Source organism: Poeciliopsis prolifica, unplaced genomic scaffold, assembly GCF_027474105.1.
Source record: "Poeciliopsis prolifica strain line A6 unplaced genomic scaffold, Auburn_PproV2 SCAFFOLD012, whole genome shotgun sequence".
Lineage (NCBI taxonomy): Eukaryota > Metazoa > Chordata > Actinopteri > Cyprinodontiformes > Poeciliidae > Poeciliopsis > Poeciliopsis prolifica.
In genome coordinates, this window is record NW_026562387.1 from 1,609,793 (window position 1) to 1,630,321 (window position 20,529).

At 42.6% G+C, this 20,529-nt stretch overlaps 1 protein-coding gene across 1 annotated transcript in view; it reads right to left on the reverse strand.

The window, feature by feature from the left end:
• zeb1b (zinc finger E-box binding homeobox 1b) overlaps window positions 1-16,680 on the reverse strand; it is a 55,862-nt gene extending 39,182 nt beyond the window's left edge. Inside the window, exon 1 of the mRNA XM_055037352.1 lies at window positions 16,467-16,680. Coding sequence (XP_054893327.1) covers window positions 16,467-16,524 — 58 coding nt within the window. The 5' untranslated portion in view covers window positions 16,525-16,680. The remainder of the gene's footprint in view (window positions 1-16,466) is intronic.
• Between the last annotated feature and the right edge of the window lie 3,849 nt (window positions 16,681-20,529).

Here is a 20,529-nt window from a genome sequence, read left to right on the forward strand (position 1 = left end):
GTCGTAAATCTGAAAGTAATTCACAGCAACGTGGAGATGAACAAAATGTTTACTTCAGGTGAAAATGGAGACACAATCATTGTTCTTCCTCTGCTACTCCTTTTTCTCCTGACCCTCCCTCCTCTCCCTGAAACCCAACACAGAGCCATTTCCACCAGGACCATGACGTGAGCTCAGAGACGGCCGTGCTTAATCGATAGTGCCAGGTTGCCAAGACGACGTTGATTTCCTGTCGCCGGTTTTGCAGAGCGCCGGTGATTGCGCCGGGTGTCTGTTGCACCTGCCGCCCTCTCCTTGCCCCCCTCTCCTGCTCTCCCACCGTCTCATTGAGCTCTCCTCAACCCCCGCCTCCCCACCTAACAGCATATAGCCACCGCACACAAACAGGGAAGACAGATGTACAAAGGCCAAAGCAAATCACACCCCAGATGTTGGCTCTGAATGGTCCAAAACGGGTACAGAGACGGGACATCCTCAATGAACACCAATGTCTCGTCGTTCCTTGACAAAGGCGCGCTTTGACAGCTATCACGTCCACCTTGCATGATGATGTCAGTGCACCTGGGGAGCATTTACTCTTAGCACCCTCCCTGTCCCTCCTACAGGAGGGGCTGGCACCTCCAGTTTTTTTCATTAATGGAGAGCTCATTAATCGTGTCTGATAACGAGGATATGGGACAGGGACATGATTAAGGGGATCTCTCTCCTTTAGCTGGGCGCCCTTGGGGATAAGCAGCCCTGCATTTGAAAATGTGTCCATGCGTGCGTGTGTGGGTGTGTGTGCGTGTGCTGCATGTTAAAACAGGGACAGGACACACGCATCAGCCACTATCTATAGGACATCTGCAGGATAGGATACTACACATGTTTTCCTTTCTGCAGCCAGGGTTGGTTTTAGTCACTTCTGTGCCCGCTGAGGGTTTGCTCAGCCCTGTGTGTTCATTCACCTTCACTTCAGCCACTGGGTTTGCACTTTGTTTGTCATAAAGTTATGGGTTCACAGTAGAGGCACATGGAGAGGAAGTTTGGATGAAAAACAAACCTCTATCAGAGATCTACTCTGGGGAGTTTATCAACTAATCCTCGTGGAAATTGACAACTTTCAACAGACTATGTTTTATGGTCACGTCTGATGTTTGACGTTTGTCTGATGTTTGTATCTAAATCTTTACAACTGGATTGTGCTGAAATGAACTCGACTGAGTTGGACTAAAAATCATTCCATGAAACAGGAGTGGTTGTCTTACAAAGTGACTTGACATCACAGTTGTTGCGAATTGTTGCTATATTCAGAATTTTGGATGTAAAGGTTTACATTCACATAATAAATAAATGTCTATTAGAGTTGTTAAACTGCATGTAGGTTTGATTTAGACCTGGAATATAAATCAAACCAAAGAGAGGTCAATGAAGTATGCTATGAGATTGTTATTGTCAAACAGGCCTCAGGTCAAAAAGTTATTCTCATATCCAAAAGGTTAAAAACCCTGTTCTAAAAGCCTCCACACCAAAGCAGAGCAACATTCAATTTGTTGACTATTTTACACTGGAAAATTCAGTTATGACCTGTCCTTTGTTTAGCTTAAAATTTAAGACAGCTTAATATAAACCAACTAATTTTTTGTTTTGAGTTTTTTTTACACTTTTTAATACATTGTCAATGTTAAGCTGTTGACAAGAGTGGTTTTCTTGTCTGTTATGGTTATTTTCTGTTCAAAGCAAGCAAAGAAAAACCTAACATTTGTTCCCTTTTTCTTTGCTCCTGAAAATGTACCAAAATGTGACCCAAAACCAAGGTATGTAGTGGACTGTGGTTTATGTGGACCGTGTTATTAAGGGTGCAGCGGTTGTACAATTGTGAGCTGGCAGTGATTGTGTTATTCATTTATTTTTCCTTTGATCTCAGCAAAGATGATAACATTTGAGCCCTTTATCACAAGTTTGCACAAATGAGACGTAAAACCTTCAATCTTAGAGCAAATAAGTTTAACAAGATTATTTTTAGCTAGGTAGCTTCGTGACTTTGTGATGTTTACCTATTCATGGAAAATAAATCTTGTTGGTTTTACACTAACCTTTGACAACTGGAGCATCTGAGTCAGTGTCACTGGTTGATGTTATCCTGTTTGCTGATTCAATGATAGAGGTTCAATGTCAGAAAAGTTAGACTAGTATCTCAGCAAATGCACATTGTATTTACTGTGATTTGTTGTTTGAAAGAGACATTTTGAAGCATCCAATTGTATGGGATAAATTCATGAGGAAGAGGTCTCAAACTTTACGGTTCAATATTGATACTGCCAAAGTTTTTCTTTGTACTAGTCCTACAATTTAAAGTTATTTAATAAAATGCCAGACAAAGTGCTAAAAACACAACACTATTCCCTCATTTGAAAAGCAGCTAAGTTTTTGAAGACAATCCCATCAGAACTCTAGGGTCACTTTAAGATGTCTGACTGCAGCCTGGCTACCTCTGCTGGTAGCATGACTAATTAACCAGCTAATTTCAGCTTGTCACACTTCTGTTGATACCCTCTAGTGAGCTGAATGGTGTATTCTGTGAAAGAAACACATCAAGCTAACTATAAAATTATTTAATCGTTACTCAATAGTCCATACTTCTAAGTTTCAAACTCAGAGCCACAGTTAGTCATAGATAATATCATAGTACATCAAATTTACTTCTATAGAGCCTACTACAGACATTAAAATCACAAAGAGCCTCATGAACACACAAATATTAGAAAGAGAATATACAACAGCTGATATAAAATTTTGCAGAGTAGTTAAGAGCCTGTGATATAACAATAACTTTCTGGAGTTCCAAGGAGGAGTTGCGTCTTGAAGGCGTCTGAATGGCTGCTACGGGAGATGAAAGGATTTCTCAAATAGAATTGAAGCCACAATCAAAGTATGTTTTTGATGAGGGAAAAACATGACATGACGTACAGCTCAAAAAAGTTGATTTTACTTAGTATTGCTCGTTTAAAAGAGTCAGTGACAATAATGATCAATCACCTTTTCTGTCTGTAAGCACTGAGATGAGTTTCTGAGGATTACTATCTCCTCAATAATTACCATGCAACAAAAAAGCAGGATTTTTGCCACAGCTGACCCCCAACCGGTGTGCCGCTGCTGGATGTAACTGATCCACAAACACAATCAGGATGCGACTGCATCAGAGCCAGAGAGCAGAGATCAGCCTGTACATACATGAGGGCTTTGTGGCGCTGCCATCGTTTAGTCTTACACTCACATTAAATCCAATCTGTCTGGACCAGGACCCTAATCCCCTCTCCACGGCCATGCAGACAGCAGACACTAATCCTCCATATTTGTATATTAATAGCAAACAGTCACTTAGGGGCCTCCCTATATGTTGTGATGTATGTTTTATTAATCAGTTAATCTGCTTGTTGATCACAATGCTTTAATAAAATGCAGCCGGCCCTGCCTGAGGGATAAGCTCCCTAAGGACGTTGCATGTCTCAATCATCAACAATAAACAGCTTTACATCTATGTTATCTGTCATGGCACAATACAGTTATTAGTCCTCTCAGCCAAGAGGACATAAAGCTTTCCTCAAATAAGTCCCAGTTACTTGTTACATCTCAATAAACCTGAGAGTTTCTTTGCGTCTTCTCTGGCTCTGGTTGAGATTCCTTGGCACTGGAATCACGTATGGAGACGTCCGTCTAGACGCTGTGTCACTGCCACCTTCCTGAGCCCACCTAACAGTCAGGGGAGCCGCTCACTTAGAAGGACATTAGCTGCCCGAGTCGGACATTAGCTGCCCGAGTTGGACATTAGCTGCCCGAGTCGGACAGAACGATGGAAGCTGGTTAGACGTTACCACAGAGGAAACCTCACTGCAAAAACTCAAAATCTTAGCAAGTTTTTTGTGTCCAGTCTGTGGTGTAAATACCTTAGTACACATTAAATAACACCAAACTAATTTGAAAGCAACTTCTCAGCAGGATTTAGAAGCTTGCTTTTAAGTAAATCACTCCTTAATATTAACTTCCACTGGCAAGTTATTTTATAGGTTTTAATTTAATTTGAAGTTATGTTTTGAAGTGCTAAAGACATTTTCCCCAGGTTGTAAGAGACATTTTCTGCCAGTGGAACTAGCACTATTTCATCAATATTAAGGAATTATTGACTTTAAACAAGCTCTTCTATCTTGCTGATAAGCAACTTGTACATTAGTTTTGTCTTATTTTTACTGAAGGGTTGCCATTTATTGTTTTGTTTATAATTTATTGTGGTAATGTTTGAAACTGCCCAAAACTGTCTGTATTGTTGGTGTCATTTTTGCTGTTTTCTTCACTGTTTGTTCAATGAGAGCATCAATAGATATCAGTCAATTTGAAAATATGTAGAAATATAGTTGATAAGTGATACAAAGCAAACTTCTTAATGTGCATGCTGTCCTAAAGAACTATATTAAATAGGTTTGTTTTTCAATAACAGTATTTGTGCGTGTGGGGCTATGATTGCTGTGCCATACCGTTACCTAGAAAAGTAGAAATAAATAGTTCTCATTGTCACATTTATTGTTATCACAAAAGTACCACAAAATATCATAAAACTTATAGTTCACATCACCAACCCCTATTTGCGCTAGACAAGAAATACTTGGTAAAATATAGGGTTTTTGCAGTGTTCCTCTTCATAGTACTTGAATGTAACTTCAGTTTGTGTTATTCTGTGCTGGAGCAGCGAGACATGTGGCGTAGCAGGCAGAGTTTTATGGTTTCATCAATCAAAATGGCTTCCATGGGGTAAACAAACAAATAGCTTTTAAACATCTGGTTAGGAGAGATAGAGGGAGAATGATATGGGGCCCCCCAGGGAGACCGGAGGTTTTCCTTGGAGATCTCTGGATCAGAACAGAGGAAAGGAAACTCATCCCAAAAGAAAAAAATAAATAAATAATGAGAGAAAGTTCACATTCAGGTCGGAGTTAAAATAAAGATCTGCAACATTCTCAGCGAACTACATTTTGAAAACTGAGTCACCGCTGGATAAAAAAAAGTAAATAAATAGAGAAAAACAAAGTCTCCGACCATGTGACTCTCACGGGGTAATCTCATGGGAACATCCCCCCGTCTCAACCCCACCCTCTAGAGCTCCCCTGATGGACTGTAACAACAGGAAGTCGGCCAGGCCTACATCATCCCACCACACCCACAGATAACCCCCCCCCACACCCGTCCTTCCCTCACACTCTCTACCTCTAACACAAACACATGGAGGCCGTCCTGATCACAGATACCTCACCGGTCCCGGGTTAATCCCTCGGATTGCATCCGGTGTGTGTGGCAGAGTCAGTGATGGCACAGAGGCCGCCGGCGACAGGGAGGTGTGGGGGGGGGGCGAGGTTGAAGGCTGGCAGCGAAACAAGAAGAGGCCGAGGTGGGCAGGAGGGGACTGAATGGGCCTTGTTTATCTAGGTCCCTATGGGAAGTCAGGACACTGCAGTGAATAGGAGCCAGTTAGCAGCTATGGCATAATAAGAGCACGGGGGGAGGATGGGGGTTATTGGGGTGATGGGGGCCAGGGGGGGGTCATTGAAATTCAAGGCAGACTACTGTCGAGACAAACCACCCCTGCCAGCTGGGGCAGAAACTTAAAGGAGAAGGAAAGTGTTTCCAGACGCTAACAAAAAAAAAAAAAAGCTAACGAGGTTTATGGGTCATGAAGGTAATGTGAAGTAGTTTACAACACCTAAACTGAAGTGATCTGCTTCAGACATCATCGGTCATGAAAAATTATTACGTAGTACTTATCAGTTCTCCTTCGTAGTGACCCTGTAAAAGTGGGGAAATTTTGTTCAACAATAGTGTGTCTGAGCCGATTATCACTATCCCTTTATACCACAATTTGAAACAGTTATTGTTTTTAGTACAGCTTTTTTCACTTTGTGCAGAGCATAGAGTGAGATATTATCTGTCAATATGGAGTTTGCATATTCTCCCAGCACATATGTAGGTTCTCACTCTTGATATCTTCCCAAAGTCCAAAACAATGTCACTCTGTGACAATCTGGATGAATTGATGATTTTTCTCTTGAAGATTTACAACAAAAAGATGGAATTCAAAATACATTTTTCTAGTCTTGTTGTCATTAGCAACCACTAATTATTATTAATATTATACTATGTCCACTCAGCAGGCAAGTATGACCCAAATCTGATTATTTTTTCTTTTGTCAGTATGTGTCCTGTATCTGACATCTTCATAGCATCATCTGAACAGCCCAATTCTGATGTTTTCACCCCCAACCTTGTCAGACTTTTATACCACCTGATTACACATCCAAACAGATTCCTGAAGTTGTGGAACAGAACAGAAGTTGTGGCCGATGCTCCACAAAATGCCGTTGCTTTTAGTTGTGATGTCTTTTTTCTTAGCTTTCTTTGTCTTGTTATGATCTTGTGATGACATTGTTGGCCATTGCTCAACAATTTCAAAATTGATCCATAGACAGCAGCATCTATTTTTAATTATTTCTGTACACAGAGCACTGCTGTATGAAGTTCATATGTTTGATTAGTAGTATGGAACACCCATGCAAAATAAAAAATAAAATTATTTCAGCAAAAAATTTTAATTGTTTTAAAGTTGCCTTGGATGCAAAGGTGATATGACACTTCTGTGCAAGAGGTGACAATCAGTAAGAGTTTTCTGTTTTTAAACTAGCTTTAGCATTCTTAAATCAGGGATTAGTATGTGTATTAGCTAGCAGCTAGCATTACTACAATAGTTCATGTATGTATTCCTTAAAATCTAAAACTCTAACGCTAAGATTTACAGGATACCAACATTTCCAAGTCCAGTTTATTCTCGTAGAGTTGTTGAAAAGTCCAAAAGGTGAAACAGAAAAACTTTGCTTTTCTCCATTTAGCTCATTTGGCTAATTTTCACTGGGCCTGAATGAATCTAAGCTTTGTCTTGATGAGAAAAAGAACTGTTTTCATCACTCCATAATAATCAGAGATATACAACATATAGATATTAACATAGGCTGACATCAGTCATTTTCAATATGGTTATTGTTCGATAAATAAAGCCAGGTTGATATTAATAACTGATGTAATTCCGTCTTGTGATTGTTTGTTTCGAAGGTAGAGTGGTTATGTGGTATTTATTTGGTCATATGATAGTGATAGTGATGCAGCACAGGATTGTGGGTAGTTTAACTGAAGCAGCAAAACAAGTCAAGTCAGAGAAGTGGTGTTTTTTCAAAGTGTCAGAAGGGTATTAAAATACATGATAAATATATTGTCGGTAAATATCAGTTATCAACCATAACCGCAATTGTATTATTGAATATTAATAAAGGCCCAAATTTTCATACTATGCATTCTAGCAATATTATCCATAATAAAGAGTGTAGTTGTCTATTGTAGCAAATAGCAATCAGTTAAGTGCCATTCATGGGACGTAGAAAGATTCGATCAAGTGGCTCTTGATTCGAAGCCTGTCAAGAAAATAGAATTAATATAATAAAAACATAATAATGGAAGATTACTTTACAAACACTGGGAATAATAGGTGTGTTTCTGTTTCAAATTAAACACAAGTTAAATTTAGTTTTCATTTTGACTTATTAACATGAAACTGTAGTACCGTATTTCCTTTACCATAAGTGTGGAGGCAGCCTATATCTGAAAGGGCAAGTTCTTTTTTCAAAGCTTTCATGTTTTGTGCCCCCCTTGGTTTGTGGTTTCCACAGCCCCTGATCCCTGATGAGGATCCCTAAATAGGCTGCCACAGGTGCCGGGGGGCCGGCCGGGTGAAGGAAAGGGTCGGTGAGGGGATGGAAGGGGGGTGTCCTGGATGGGAGCAGGTCTGCAGGAAGCCTCTTGTTTTCACAGAGATAAAGGGCTTTCAGGTTGCATCCTGGGCCGTAATCTCTCACGCGCTTCCTGGTTTTGTTCACGGTGAGGTAAGAGAAAATGACAAACTAACCTTCGCCCCGAGAGGCTGATCGATAGCTTCTGATGAGGCAGGATGTTTGCGTGTGTGTGCGTGTATTTGTATGTGTGTGCATTTGAGGAGCAGAAAATGACAGATACAAAGCGCCGGTTTCATTTTGAGCTTTGTTCATTAACGGGCCTTGATCAGAGGAAGATTTATGGCTTCATTTATTCTGAGTGCTGCTTCATTACTGATGAGGATTGTAAAGGTGTGCATAGAAATTCTTCTCTGACCTCTTCAACTGCTTTTAGAGTACAATTAACATTGTTCCAAGCTCTTACATCTTAATTACAGAAAAGATAACACTCCTTCCTTCAAATATAAATCCCCACTTAACCAGTCACTTAGAGCTGGCCTCGGGTTTCGTAGAGATCCACTTAGTAAAAAAATAATTTGCATAGACGTTTTATGGACAAGTTAGCCTTGAGGATAGTGAGAACCTCAGAAGGACAGCATTCACATTTTTTTGTGTTTCATTGTTCTGAACATCTACCCCACCAAGATCTGCAGCTGGGGGAAACTTTCAATCGTTGCCCGTCTCTCATTGCTCTGGCTGCAGTGCTGGCTCACTCATATTTTTTGTCAGGTGTTATTTATGAGTGCTGTATAGCTGAGTTGCTGCAAACCTTCAGCACCTGCTGCAGCCAGAGGCAGCTGCCGCGGAGAGAAATGACGGGACTCCGGAGGTGGAGATGCAGCGGCATATTGGGAATTCATACTGGGACAAATGCATGTGTTTACTGGGGATGAGTAATGTTGCCCGGCAACATCGTTAAGGATCTTGTATGATTTCAGACATGATGGCCGTGCTTCAACGACCTGTTAGCAAACATTTTGAGAAAGAGGAAGTAAAGAAGGTGTTGGTGTTTTTTGCCTGGAAACACCTGAATGTTGGTAGGGGTGAGCTAAGCCAGGACAGGTGTGCTAAGAGGAGTTGAAGGTTGCTGGCTCAACGCCAGTTTCCACAGTCTCCCTGTAAATCACCTGCATTGATACAAAGCATCTTCCCACAGAGGTTTATGACATAAGACCTATATATGGAGACAGCATGTCACAATCTAAAAGGCATAACTGTGACAAAAGGTATGTGAGAACAATAAGTCTTATTCTGAAAATACCCCCATACCAAAAAAAGAGTATGACAGAACTGCAAACCAACTAAGACATTGACATCCAGTGCAAGTGACAGTAGCTCATGATAACTCTGAATTCAATTTGAACCCGTCATCACTAAGATGAAAACATGGCAGTGGCAGCATCATGCTGTGGGGTACTCTTACTCTGTAACCAGCACTGCCAACCGTGTCTAATTAATTTCTATAACCATACTTCCAAAGGGCTGCACCGATAGCAGTTTTCTGGCTAATCAATGAGCATTAAAAAGTCTGACCTTGTCTAGTTAAAAAAAAGTACACAGAAGACTAACTTACAAGTAACTTTCCAGCAAGACAGGAGCTTATTTTTTTTTAAAAAAATTCCTTTAATATTGATTTTAATGGCAAATTATTTCACTTATAATGAAACATTTTCCCATAAGTGAAAATTATTAAGGAATTATTTACTTAAAACAAGCTCCTATTTTTGGAGAAAAGTTACTTGTAAATTAGTTTTCTTTTTAATTCTAGTGTACTAAGATATTTGAAGTAGAAGTTACATTTTGTGTTTTTTAGTGTTCACAGCAGAGCAAAAGAGGACAGCAGGTGATTTTCAGACCTTTGTGGGGTAGACAAGATTGATATCTCAAGTTACGTTTGACCGATTGCCGATCACTGAAAATTAGTGAAATCCAGCTGATTTATCAGCCCACACACTTATCGTTGCACCTCTACGATCTAAACATCATCACATTAATCCAAAAGTATTAATGTCTTGATGATTTTATGAGTTCTATTATTCTAGGTCTAACTATAGTATTTTTCTGGGGTACCTCCATCATTCTCCCTTTACCTTTGTGTAGTTCCATGCGTGGGGGACCTCAATGAATCACTCATGGGTTAAATGGGGCAAAGTGGATGCTGCATGCTCCCCTCCCTCTTGGTTCAGCCTGTCCATTCTTCTCTCATTAATCCTGTGTGGATGTTTATCCATGTTGACATTCAGCGTCGCAGTCGGCGTTCCCTCTGTCTACGAAACAGGGTGACTAAGGATTTTCTTTTTTCTCCTGCAGCAGCTATCATTAGGCCTGGCTTGTTCAATAAGTTTCCAGAACGAAGTAGTGAATCTGTTAGTCACTGTGGCCCCTGGGACGTCACAGCAACGCTGTGCAACTGGGATCGGGATGTGAATATGAATGTGTGGCCCCTCAGGAGGGCCATTATCAGTTCTATGTGCTATGGAGAGGAAAATCAATACGGTCATCATAAAGGGTTGGCAAAACGCCAGGCTAGGCTGTTTTCAAAGCGCCAGGCATGACAGTGGATTAGTCTTCATCTCCTGTCATCTCGTTTCATCGACATAGACAAACACGCCGTGAGACCACTGTAAGGTCAAGCCCATCTAAAAGGCATGAGACATCCAGCATGTAGTGGAGGTAAGAAGACTAAAGCAATCAGATGGTCTGAGCAAGAGCTACAGCAGAGGGTTGTGATGGGAAAAGCTCCTCGCCGTGCCCGCCTTCTGCCTATTGTGTCGGTCCGGTCTTTCTCATTAACCGCTCCACTGAGGACCCCAAGCAGGGAGGAGACAGAGGGGGTGGTCACAACGTAGGGACAAGGAGGAGTGTGCAGACAGACCCGGAGGGGCCACCAAACACATGATTAAAACACACATCTCCACACTGCGCACACAGTACTTGCCTCTGCACGGATGGCAATTTGAACATAATCTTTCCCTCAAGTACACATGCTACTGAGAGTATCTGTCAGGGAAGAACTGAGGGAGGGAGCTGGTGACTAATATTGGTTTAGGGAAAATCAGACGAGAATAAAAAGATGCTGTCTCGCTTGTCTCCTTAGTAAGGAGACCTTTCTGCTCATTTGATTTAGATTACACAGCTAACTGAGCGAGGATCTGTGTTTAGGGGTCAGCACGTTCTTCTGGACCACCAGAAGCATGTTGACGTAGATGTTGTGTCGCGCCAGGCAGGCAGCTTCGATTTCTAAGCCACCAAGATGATCTTTTGCACTGTGAGGGGGGTGGGCTATTTACGTGGCTATTATGGGGTGACTGTGTGACTGTAAAAAGGGGAGGAGGATTGGGGGAAACAGTTAGGTATATCGGCTGTTCAGAGAGCTGAGGAAGCATAGGAAGCCTCACATGTACAAGCACTAATAACAATAGTTTTGCTAATGCTAAACAAAAACTTTTGAAGAAGTTTTGTTTTGTAAAATCCTTTCACAAAGAAGAGTTACCCTAACCCTTCTTTATGAAATGTAAGCAAAATTGGAACGGTGTCAAATTTTAGCAGTTGTAGGATTCCTCTTTGGTCTTTGGCTGCATGCCATTTCTCCCGCTAGCGCTAGACAGACGTCTTTGTTTTGGTTGTATTTACCCAGAATGCCTTGCTCTGTAGTTTATTTCCTGCTTTTAGAGTGGTCTTTGGTTTGCTTGGCATTCTCATGTGCATTTCAGTTCATTTCAATCAAGCTGAGATATATGTTTTTAGATGAACCAAAGTTTGGAGAGGTGTGAAGATACATTCACACCTCTCCAAACAAACCGGACGTAATCTAGACAACTGAACTAGAGGTTGATTAAAGTGAACTAAACGGGACTGTTGTGAATGCACCTTAAATTGAATTCAGAATCTTTATTTGGCCAGTCTTGAAAACACATGCTCAGATGTTTCCATCTGAATGAGTTTTTAGGAAAAAGGACTGGGAAAAACTGTCAGTCTTGCAAAACTATTGTTGCTTGTGAAGATGTTCAAATGGTGTGAATGCTTCTACACGGCCATGTAAACGGGACAGATTAAGAGCCCTGGATGGGACTGTGTTGATATTCAGGTGCAAGCCACAGTCACATTGAGCCTTGCAATGCAAGTTCTCAAGAGGCCTGGAGACTGCGTGAGAGAAGGATTTAAAAAATTCTGCAAACGTTCCACGGATTCCACCCTCACAGGGACCTTTGCAGAAAGAATGGGTCATATGCAAATGGCGTACACAGTGTGGTGGAGAAGTTTCCCACAAGCTGAGTGTGAAAAGGGTTCTCCCTCCCCATGCCGGGCCTGCTGAATGGTCCTTTTCTTCTGCCGCTCAAAGTGTATGAGGTAGAGCAGGCGAACTGCAAGGTAACTAGGCTCTTTCTCCTCAGGCTCCCCCCTTTACCAAAGCCCCCCAACTCACAATGGTTCATTTAGCCATTCAGCCACACAAACCCCAATAAAGCACATCCGAGCGCAGTTAAGGGGGTTACTGAAACTGACTCGGGGTTTAAACCTCCCTCTTTATGAAGGGAGAGCACCTTTTTATAGGCTAATGCTCTCCTCCTCCATGGGTTAGCTAATCATTAAGCTGCCTCCGCAGATATGCCAGTCTGCCCATCCATCACCCAGTTTGACCAGGAAACCTTTTCCCATCTTCACGGATTGACGAGAACCAACTTAGAGGCAACACATAAGAGTGGATGGCTTTGACCACGAGATGCAATGAGTTGCATATCATACGTCGCATCTGCCAAAGCAGACGCTTCCCCACTTGTCACCTGTTGTACCCCCCCTCCCTTGCTTTCTCCCCCAGCCACTGTTCTTCTGCAGGGCACAGGGAGCTCCCACTTTAAAAGAGGAGGGGTCAGAGTAGAAAGGAAGGGAGCGCAGAATCCCCCCATCATTGAACAGACTTAAACACAAACACAATTGGACATGCTGGAAGCCACACAATGGCACAGAGGGGGGAAAGTGAAGTCATACTCTAAAAACGCATGGGTGCCCAGGTCAGGGGGCAATCAGCCACTCCCCACCTGCCCCCCTTAGCTACTGTGTCTTAACCTTCCCTCCCTGCCCACCGCCCCTCTCTATTCTCCAAAATAAAGCCTTTGCTTTGGAAGGAAGGGAGCGAAAGAGAGACGGAGCGAGCGCTGAGGCACTGTGGGGGATTTTCTTCTTACTTGGCACTTTCAGATGCGGCTCACTGAGGAAGCCGCTGAAAAGCTGAGAGATAAATGAAAAATTTCCTCCTCTGCCAAACTCCTCACATGACAGGGGTAGACCCCTTAAATGTAAACAGATGTCTTTTAGAAGGCAGGAGTGGGCAACGTACTCCTCCATAGTCCTAAAGGTCCCCCCTCCCCAAGGATACGCCACTGTCTCTCACCATCCTCCCTAAAGCTGAAATCAACCCGACGCTTAGGTTGAGCGGAGTTTCACCACTGGTTTCCACACTGTTACATAAGTTTTCTTTTTTTAAGTGCAAGTAGGTTTTCACTGTGTGTGTAGATGTCAGGAAGAGATGAGATAAACATCTACCTACATTCTTCTAGGTAAAACTCTGTAACTCATCAATTACAAGAATGACACGCAGATGGAAAATGTCCACCAGAACAGATGCTTGACCGAAAAGTAGATTTGCAATTAAGGTCAATATTTGGGGTTTCATTTGGGAAGATCCATTTTTATGTTTTCCACAACATTTCGTAGTTTTCCAGACTCAAAATTCCTAAAGTTCTCATTAGTCTGTCAGACAATTTGTGAAGCAGAAATTGAGAACTACATTGAAAATGTTTTTAGGGGTGCACTGGAGTTTTCTGCCCAAACACCAATTTATAAAAAGCCTGACCTGTCTGTTCCAATTTTAGACTATTCTTTTTGTGTGAAAAGTTGCTGAGTTCGCAACTGTTTGGCGACTATTGTTAACCTCGTCTGGATAAGTGCAGACAAGACCTGTGGGGCAGACAAGACCTGTGGGGCAGCTCTGTCTCTCTGATAGCAGAGCAAAAGGTTGAGTGGCTGATTTTCAGACCTTTGCGAAGGTAGATAAGACAGGTGGATAAGATTGATTCCTTACATGAGATAACCCAAAATAAGCTGAATCGGAGCTCTAGAAGGCATAGCAAGTATTTTTAAAGTGGTCAGATGTCAAACTGAAAACACAGAAAGTAAGGAAGAGAGATAGATAATTAGATGGACTGAAAGTAGGATATATGGATGGATGCACTGCTTAGAAAATGGGATGAGAACCGAAATATTTTGAAAGTTTTTGTTTTCTTCTTCTTTTTCTCCAGTTTGGTAAAGATCATTATAATAAGTCAAACTCCACATTTTTTCAGAATCTTGTACCTAGCTGCATAAAAGTGTGGAGAACTCTCTAAAAGAGAGCATTCCAGCCTTGTTTATTTTTGCAAAGGATCTTAATGCAGGGTGCATTCCTCTATTCCCAAATCGCTGCATTAAATTACCGTCGCAGAGGATGGTTGCTGCTCCCCATGGAGGTTGGGATGGGAGGGGAGGCCCGACTGGGCGACGAAAGGGGAGGTGACTGGAAACACCTGTCGTCCTGCTGGCTGTTAACACCTCTCTGTTTACAGTCCGGGAATGGAGCTCACCTTGATCTCAGCCCCTTTGAGTCCCCCCTTTTGCCAGGCAGGAACCTGGCTGAGTCACGGCCCGTAAGGACCAAGGCCCGGACTAGTGGCATATTTAGAACAAAACGAGACGCTTAAAAATGGATGAAATGACAATAAGGACCAGAACGCTTCACTTAAATGCAGGGACGTTGATCTACGTGACAGATTGTCAGCCCCTCACAGGGGAGGGGGAAAGTCCCAACAGCGCTTTAAAGCAAAAAAAAAAAAGGGGGCAAAGCAACAGAAAAAGGCATCTGTTTGGTCAAAAAAGGGGGACTTTGCATATCAATAGAGCTCTGTCAATATTCCGAAAGGTTTAATAAAACACAGTTAACTTAAAGAAAGAAGAGCAATAAAGAAGATCTAATGAAAAGTTTAAAAAGACTCAGTAAGATGAAGAAAAGATAGTTTTAAAACCCCCATTGAGAGAGACAGAAATAGTCAAATATGACAAGAAAGGAGGAAAAACAGAGCAGAAAAACAATCCCAAGTCTTCTGCTGCTGCTGTCCACAGAAAACTCCCAGGACAGCCAAGCCCGCAACACACAACACCACGCGGTCGCATTTTTCCCTACCCACGGATTACTGTTATAGCAACACGGGCTCACAGTGAGTGAAACAACACCGAAACAGCTGCGTTACCTCAGTTCCTGTGAGTTACACCCGGTGATACAGGCCAACGCATGCCGGACAGAGAGACAGTGAACCCCCTCGATGCAAACAACTTCCTCCGTCAAGTTAATTCACGGCTAATAAAGAACACGCCATGGAAATGTTACATTTATGACACTTATTTTAATATTTAACACCGGTGTTACAGAAGGATAACAACTTAAAATCACCAAAAGCTGCTAACGTCGCACCTTTTAGGTATGCGCGGCAACGCAGAGCTTCACAAATACTTCAAATCGGCGAAATGTAGCGAGAACAGAGAAGAAAAGGGGAAATCTGAGCGCGTGGACAGGTTCGCTCGCGTCCCTGGTCCTACGAGAATCAGGATTCCCGTCGCGCGACAGGAGTGGATCCGCTCTCCTTATATGGGCTGCGCTCAAACAGCGCGTGAGATATCCCCTCGCTCTCCGGAACCCCGGTCACCCCGTCCGTGTTTTCTGCTGAGCTTTCACTCCACACTCTATCATCTCGACCATAAAATAAAAGTCCCTGAATGAAAAACACTTTTCAGAAACAATGTGAGCAAAAAAAAAAAAAAAAACAACAACAAAAAAACAAAAAACAAAAACGCGAATGAGATGGAAACAATGACAGCTCAAAACCAGCTTCAACACAAAATAGGTTCATTTTCTCTTAATTTCGTTTTATTTTAAAAGCGCAACTGTGTTGTCGTCGATAGGACTGATATAAAGCGGCCGAATGGAGGCAGAAACGGAGCAGTTTGTCCGCCTCTTGTAGCTCAGCAACAGCCTGTACCTGCTCGGAGTGGACCAAATGAGAGCGGACCAAACAGTTGTATTCCTATTTGTTCCGGCACAACAAATCTCAAAAGCGTTCCAAAACAAACACCTGGCTAAATGGAATGTTGTTTCTCCACCAAGAACTGCTCTGAGATAACCACTGAGGGACAACCAGGTAGCGTTTTATCCCGTTTCCCAACAGAAACAGGTCCGAGTTTCACGGTGGGCTTTCTAACTCGATAAAAACACGGTTTAAATCAATGAATGCTGCCCGGTTTCTGGTGCTAAATGTGTGCTCGGCGGAAGAAATGAGGGTAAAGTGGGCAGAAGGAGCTGCTGCGCTCCCCGCGCTGTGAGGTGCGCGTATAACGGTCCCCAGCGCGGCGGACCGCTAGGCGGAGGGGAGAGTCGCGACCCAGGTATAACGGTGCACCGCACCGCTACTTCCCACCACTTTCAGCGTCAGAAAATCAGCGCTCACACACTGCTGAACTTTTCGGCCAAATTAGCCGGCGACAGAAGAGCCTCCGGAGAGAGGAAACTCCTCGGAGGAAGTAGTTTTTACTCACCGTTGGTCCTCCTCGGGTTCGCCTGCTTTCTGCGCTTACACCTGGGGCCATCCGCCATGATCCTTTCGTTGTGTCTAAATGCTGCCGGAGAGTCACCTCCTCTCTCACCCCCTCTCCCCCTCCTCCTCCACCACCACCACCTCCCTCGCTGCCTTCACCTCCCCTTCTTCTCCGCACCTGGTTTACGACAAAAAGGCTTTACGGCATTACTTTGCCCTATCTCCCCAGAAACGCGCTGAATGCGGGAGAGGACGGGCTGGCTGTGGACTCTGTTACCTGCCTTGCTCCCAGTGCACGTCCTGTGTGTGTAAAACACACTCCAGTAGTTTTTTTTCAAGGTGTAGTTCCGCTACCTAGTGGTGGTAATGGTTTTGAATTGTTAGTATGAAAAAAAAGAGCAAAAAACAAACAAACAAAAACAAAAACAAACAAACAACCTGCCAAACAGGGCGGGGCAAAAGTTGTATGGGGCCCTAAGAAGAAATTAATTTGGGGCCACACCTCAGTTAAGTGCACCTTTCACCAAAGCCATATAAAATACTTTTTATAAGCATTTGAAATCAGTTTTGACATGACATTTTTAAAAGAAATATAAACAAAACAAGATGGTGTTTTGATCAAAGCCATTGTGATTCTATATTTCTTTTTCTTTTATGTTTTATCCCTACTTTCTACTTAAAAAAAAAATAAAAAATTCTACGGCAGAATTGATTTAAGGAGTTCTGAAACATCATCCAGCATGGAAGTCCAAAACATTCACAAACTGCGTCTCCATCATCCATGAAAATGTGCAAATTGAAATTCTGAAAATAAATTACCTTGGCAGAAGCGAAGCACTTTAGAAAAAAAAAATATATATATATATATAAAAATAATAATCAAGTTTTCCGATGAAACGTTTTTGCGCTGTAGGATGAGGTAATGAGCGCTAACTCATCTGACTGAATTATGATTATATTTCATATAGCTATTTACATCCATTGCTTCCATGTGCACAGGAAATTAAAATCACAAGTGATTTTAATTTAATTTCTTATTTAATGGAAACACCAACATTAGTGTTTTTGACATTAGCAGAATTTCGCACATTTGTTATAGAAAGGCAGCTGCTGTTTGCCGACACCTTTTTTCCAACTACAGTAGTTCTCGTGTATATAAGTGAAAAATGTTTTTTTAATATAAGTGATAATTAACCATTGCTGATGTATCCAGTTACCAAAACAATATGTATTTTTCCCTCCAGCCCAACCTGGCAACCTGTTTGTGTTTGTGTGTGTGTGTGTGTGTGTGTGCGTGTGTGTGTGTGTGTGTGTGTGTGTGTGTGAGGCAGCAGATAGAGCTCATGTGCGTTAATGGAGAGAGAGGTCATGAGACTGTCATCAGTGATTCCATCCTCCTCGTGAAGAAAGACCCCGCTGTTCTGCTCAGCCACGCTCACAGGACAGCGATGTGCAGCCCAGGTTCAGACTGCGACCAATCGCACTCATACCTTCAGCCGCGCGTTATCACAGCACTCTCTGTGTGGTGGAGGGAAGAAAAAAAAAAGAAAACACACACCCACGATCACATGTTTTGAGGTGAATTCCTGTGGATGCTCGTTCTGATGAGGCCACTTGGTTCACAAACTCACTGCAGAGGGAAGGGATGCTTGAGGTCCCATGACTTGTAACAAAAGGAAAGAGGAGTCACAGCTGCTGCCCAGCTTTAGAAGCTGATGATGGTTAATATTAGCAAAGATAAACAACAACCACAGCACAAAGCCTTACACCTCATTTTCTCTTACATTGCGTCCATATCAAGCCTGAAGTAACATACTATAGAATTACATAAAGTAGCATAATGTAAAGCAATGCAACACAACGTACAGTATCATAATGTAATGTATCACAGCATAAAGTTTGATAACAAAGTAGCATAATGTAAGCAGCGGCACATAAAGTAGCACATTGTAGTGTATTTCAAAGTATTGTAACATAAAGTACCGTAACGCAGCATAATGTAGCATAGGGCAAAAATGTCACGTTAACTGGAGTAACATAAAGTAATGATTAATAATTTGGAGCATACATGGAAGCCACTTCTGAACTCCTAAAAAGAAGAAGAAGAAAAAACAGCTCAAAGTGTCCAGATGCTCAAAAACCTTCTTATCTGATGAATTGAAACTACTTTTCAAAGTAAAGTTGTAAGATACTTATGACCAGTTCTGCAACGCTTGGTGAAAGTTGTTTTTGCCAATTATTGCCACAGCCGGTTATTCGATTTATGGTGCAGTTACTTGATTTGGTAATCAATTAAAACCTCAAATTTTTCCGGTTGCGTGGCGACCTGAAACGACAAACTGCACCAAAATAACAAGCAAAAGAAATCTGTGAGCTGGGGAAAATACACTTCCACTGCAGTGTAGGTTGTATTTCTCCAATAATTAAGCAGTCTCAATAAAAAGGTTAGAACTGAATGAAAGTGTAAGAGATCTCAGCAAGAAGTGAACAGTAGTTATCTTCTGCGTGGAAATATTTGGACTACCTTTGTCAGACTCCGTGATTTAAGAACTCACACGTTCCCTTACGACATAACATCAGCTTGATATAAATTTTGCATTCAGAGGGACAATACAACAAAAGCCCTCATTGCCGGACAATCAGCTTATCATTCAGCTACATGTGACAGCGTGTATACAGAGGATGGCAGATCTCCTGGGTGAATAATTCAGTAGCAGCAGAGTGAGCGCTCCAGCTCTCAGGGCAGCCTGCCCAGACACAGAGTAATAGCTTTAGCATAAACAACACATCCAAACTTGCTCCAGGTGGCCTCTCCCACCAGAGCGGCCTGCCTGCAAGACACCGAGAGCTGGCTGGGGAGGGCTGCCCGGCTCTTTTGCTCGGCAACTTTGCAGATGAGAGAAAAAAAGAAAAAAAAAAAGAAAAAAGGAGAAAAGAAGACCCCAGAAACTGCACACATCAGCAAAGATCAATAATGAGACGCCCAGCTAACTGTGCGGTCAAAGCGCCGCTTCGCCCAGCGCATGGAGACCTGGAAAAAACGGGATGTGTGGCATCCAGTGGAAACGAGCATCTTTCCCATTTTCCTTGGATCAAAGCGCTATTAACATGAAGTCATTTTCGTTGCCTCTGTGGAAAACAAAGAATGACGATTCCAGTGATTTGCAAAAAGATCCGAACCCTTCAACCTGTCATGTGTAGTCACTTCACGAAAGACCAAAGAAACAAATACAAAGTGAAATTTAAGTTTGAGAATGAGAATGGAACTAAACTGAAGCCACAAACCAACTCTAGTAAAACTTTTTTTTTTGCGCGTGTTTTTTAACTAGAGTAAAACACCTGGAGCACCACAGAGCTAGCTATGGTTCCCATAGCTGCCCTTTGACCCCTCTCTTATCTGGATAAATGGGAGTGCACAGAGGGCAATTACAAGACATGGATCTGATTTTGTAAAACCAGCCACCTCACACTAAAGCAAATACCTCGGCTAATGAAGATGGAGGCCATTTTTATCAGGAGTCCAGCTGCAGAGGCGCTGTTCACCTGAGTAATGACATCTGTAATAAAAGCCAGATATTGTTTTAACTAAAGTGGGCCATGAAATGAAATGAAGGGCTGACTCTTGCTCCTCCGACAGGGAGTTAAAACAGAGAGGAGCGGAATGGAGGGGGCCGAAAAGTGAGGGCTGAGCAGCCATCCTCCACTACATTAAGGGATCATGCTGCTCCCTGAAAATGAGTATTGATCCTCTTAGGTCCGGGATCGTTTAGGAGATTAATGTGAGTGGTGGCTGAGCTCCACGGCGCTCCACACGGGATCGGCGGGGATCAGAGAGCGGGGCTGCTGGGCCTGGGCAGCCATAACTCCACGCCATCTGGGCTGTAAGCTGAGAGAACCAGCTGGATGTCCTGCAGGAGGCGTGGCCACAGGGTCAGCTCAGGTGGGGGCAGGAAGTCTGATTGGCCACCCGCACCGGAGCTGTCAATCAGTGTTGGTAGCGCACGCAGATCATCGTTTCAAATTGACACCTTCAGACTGAAAAAAACTACTTATGAATAATGATG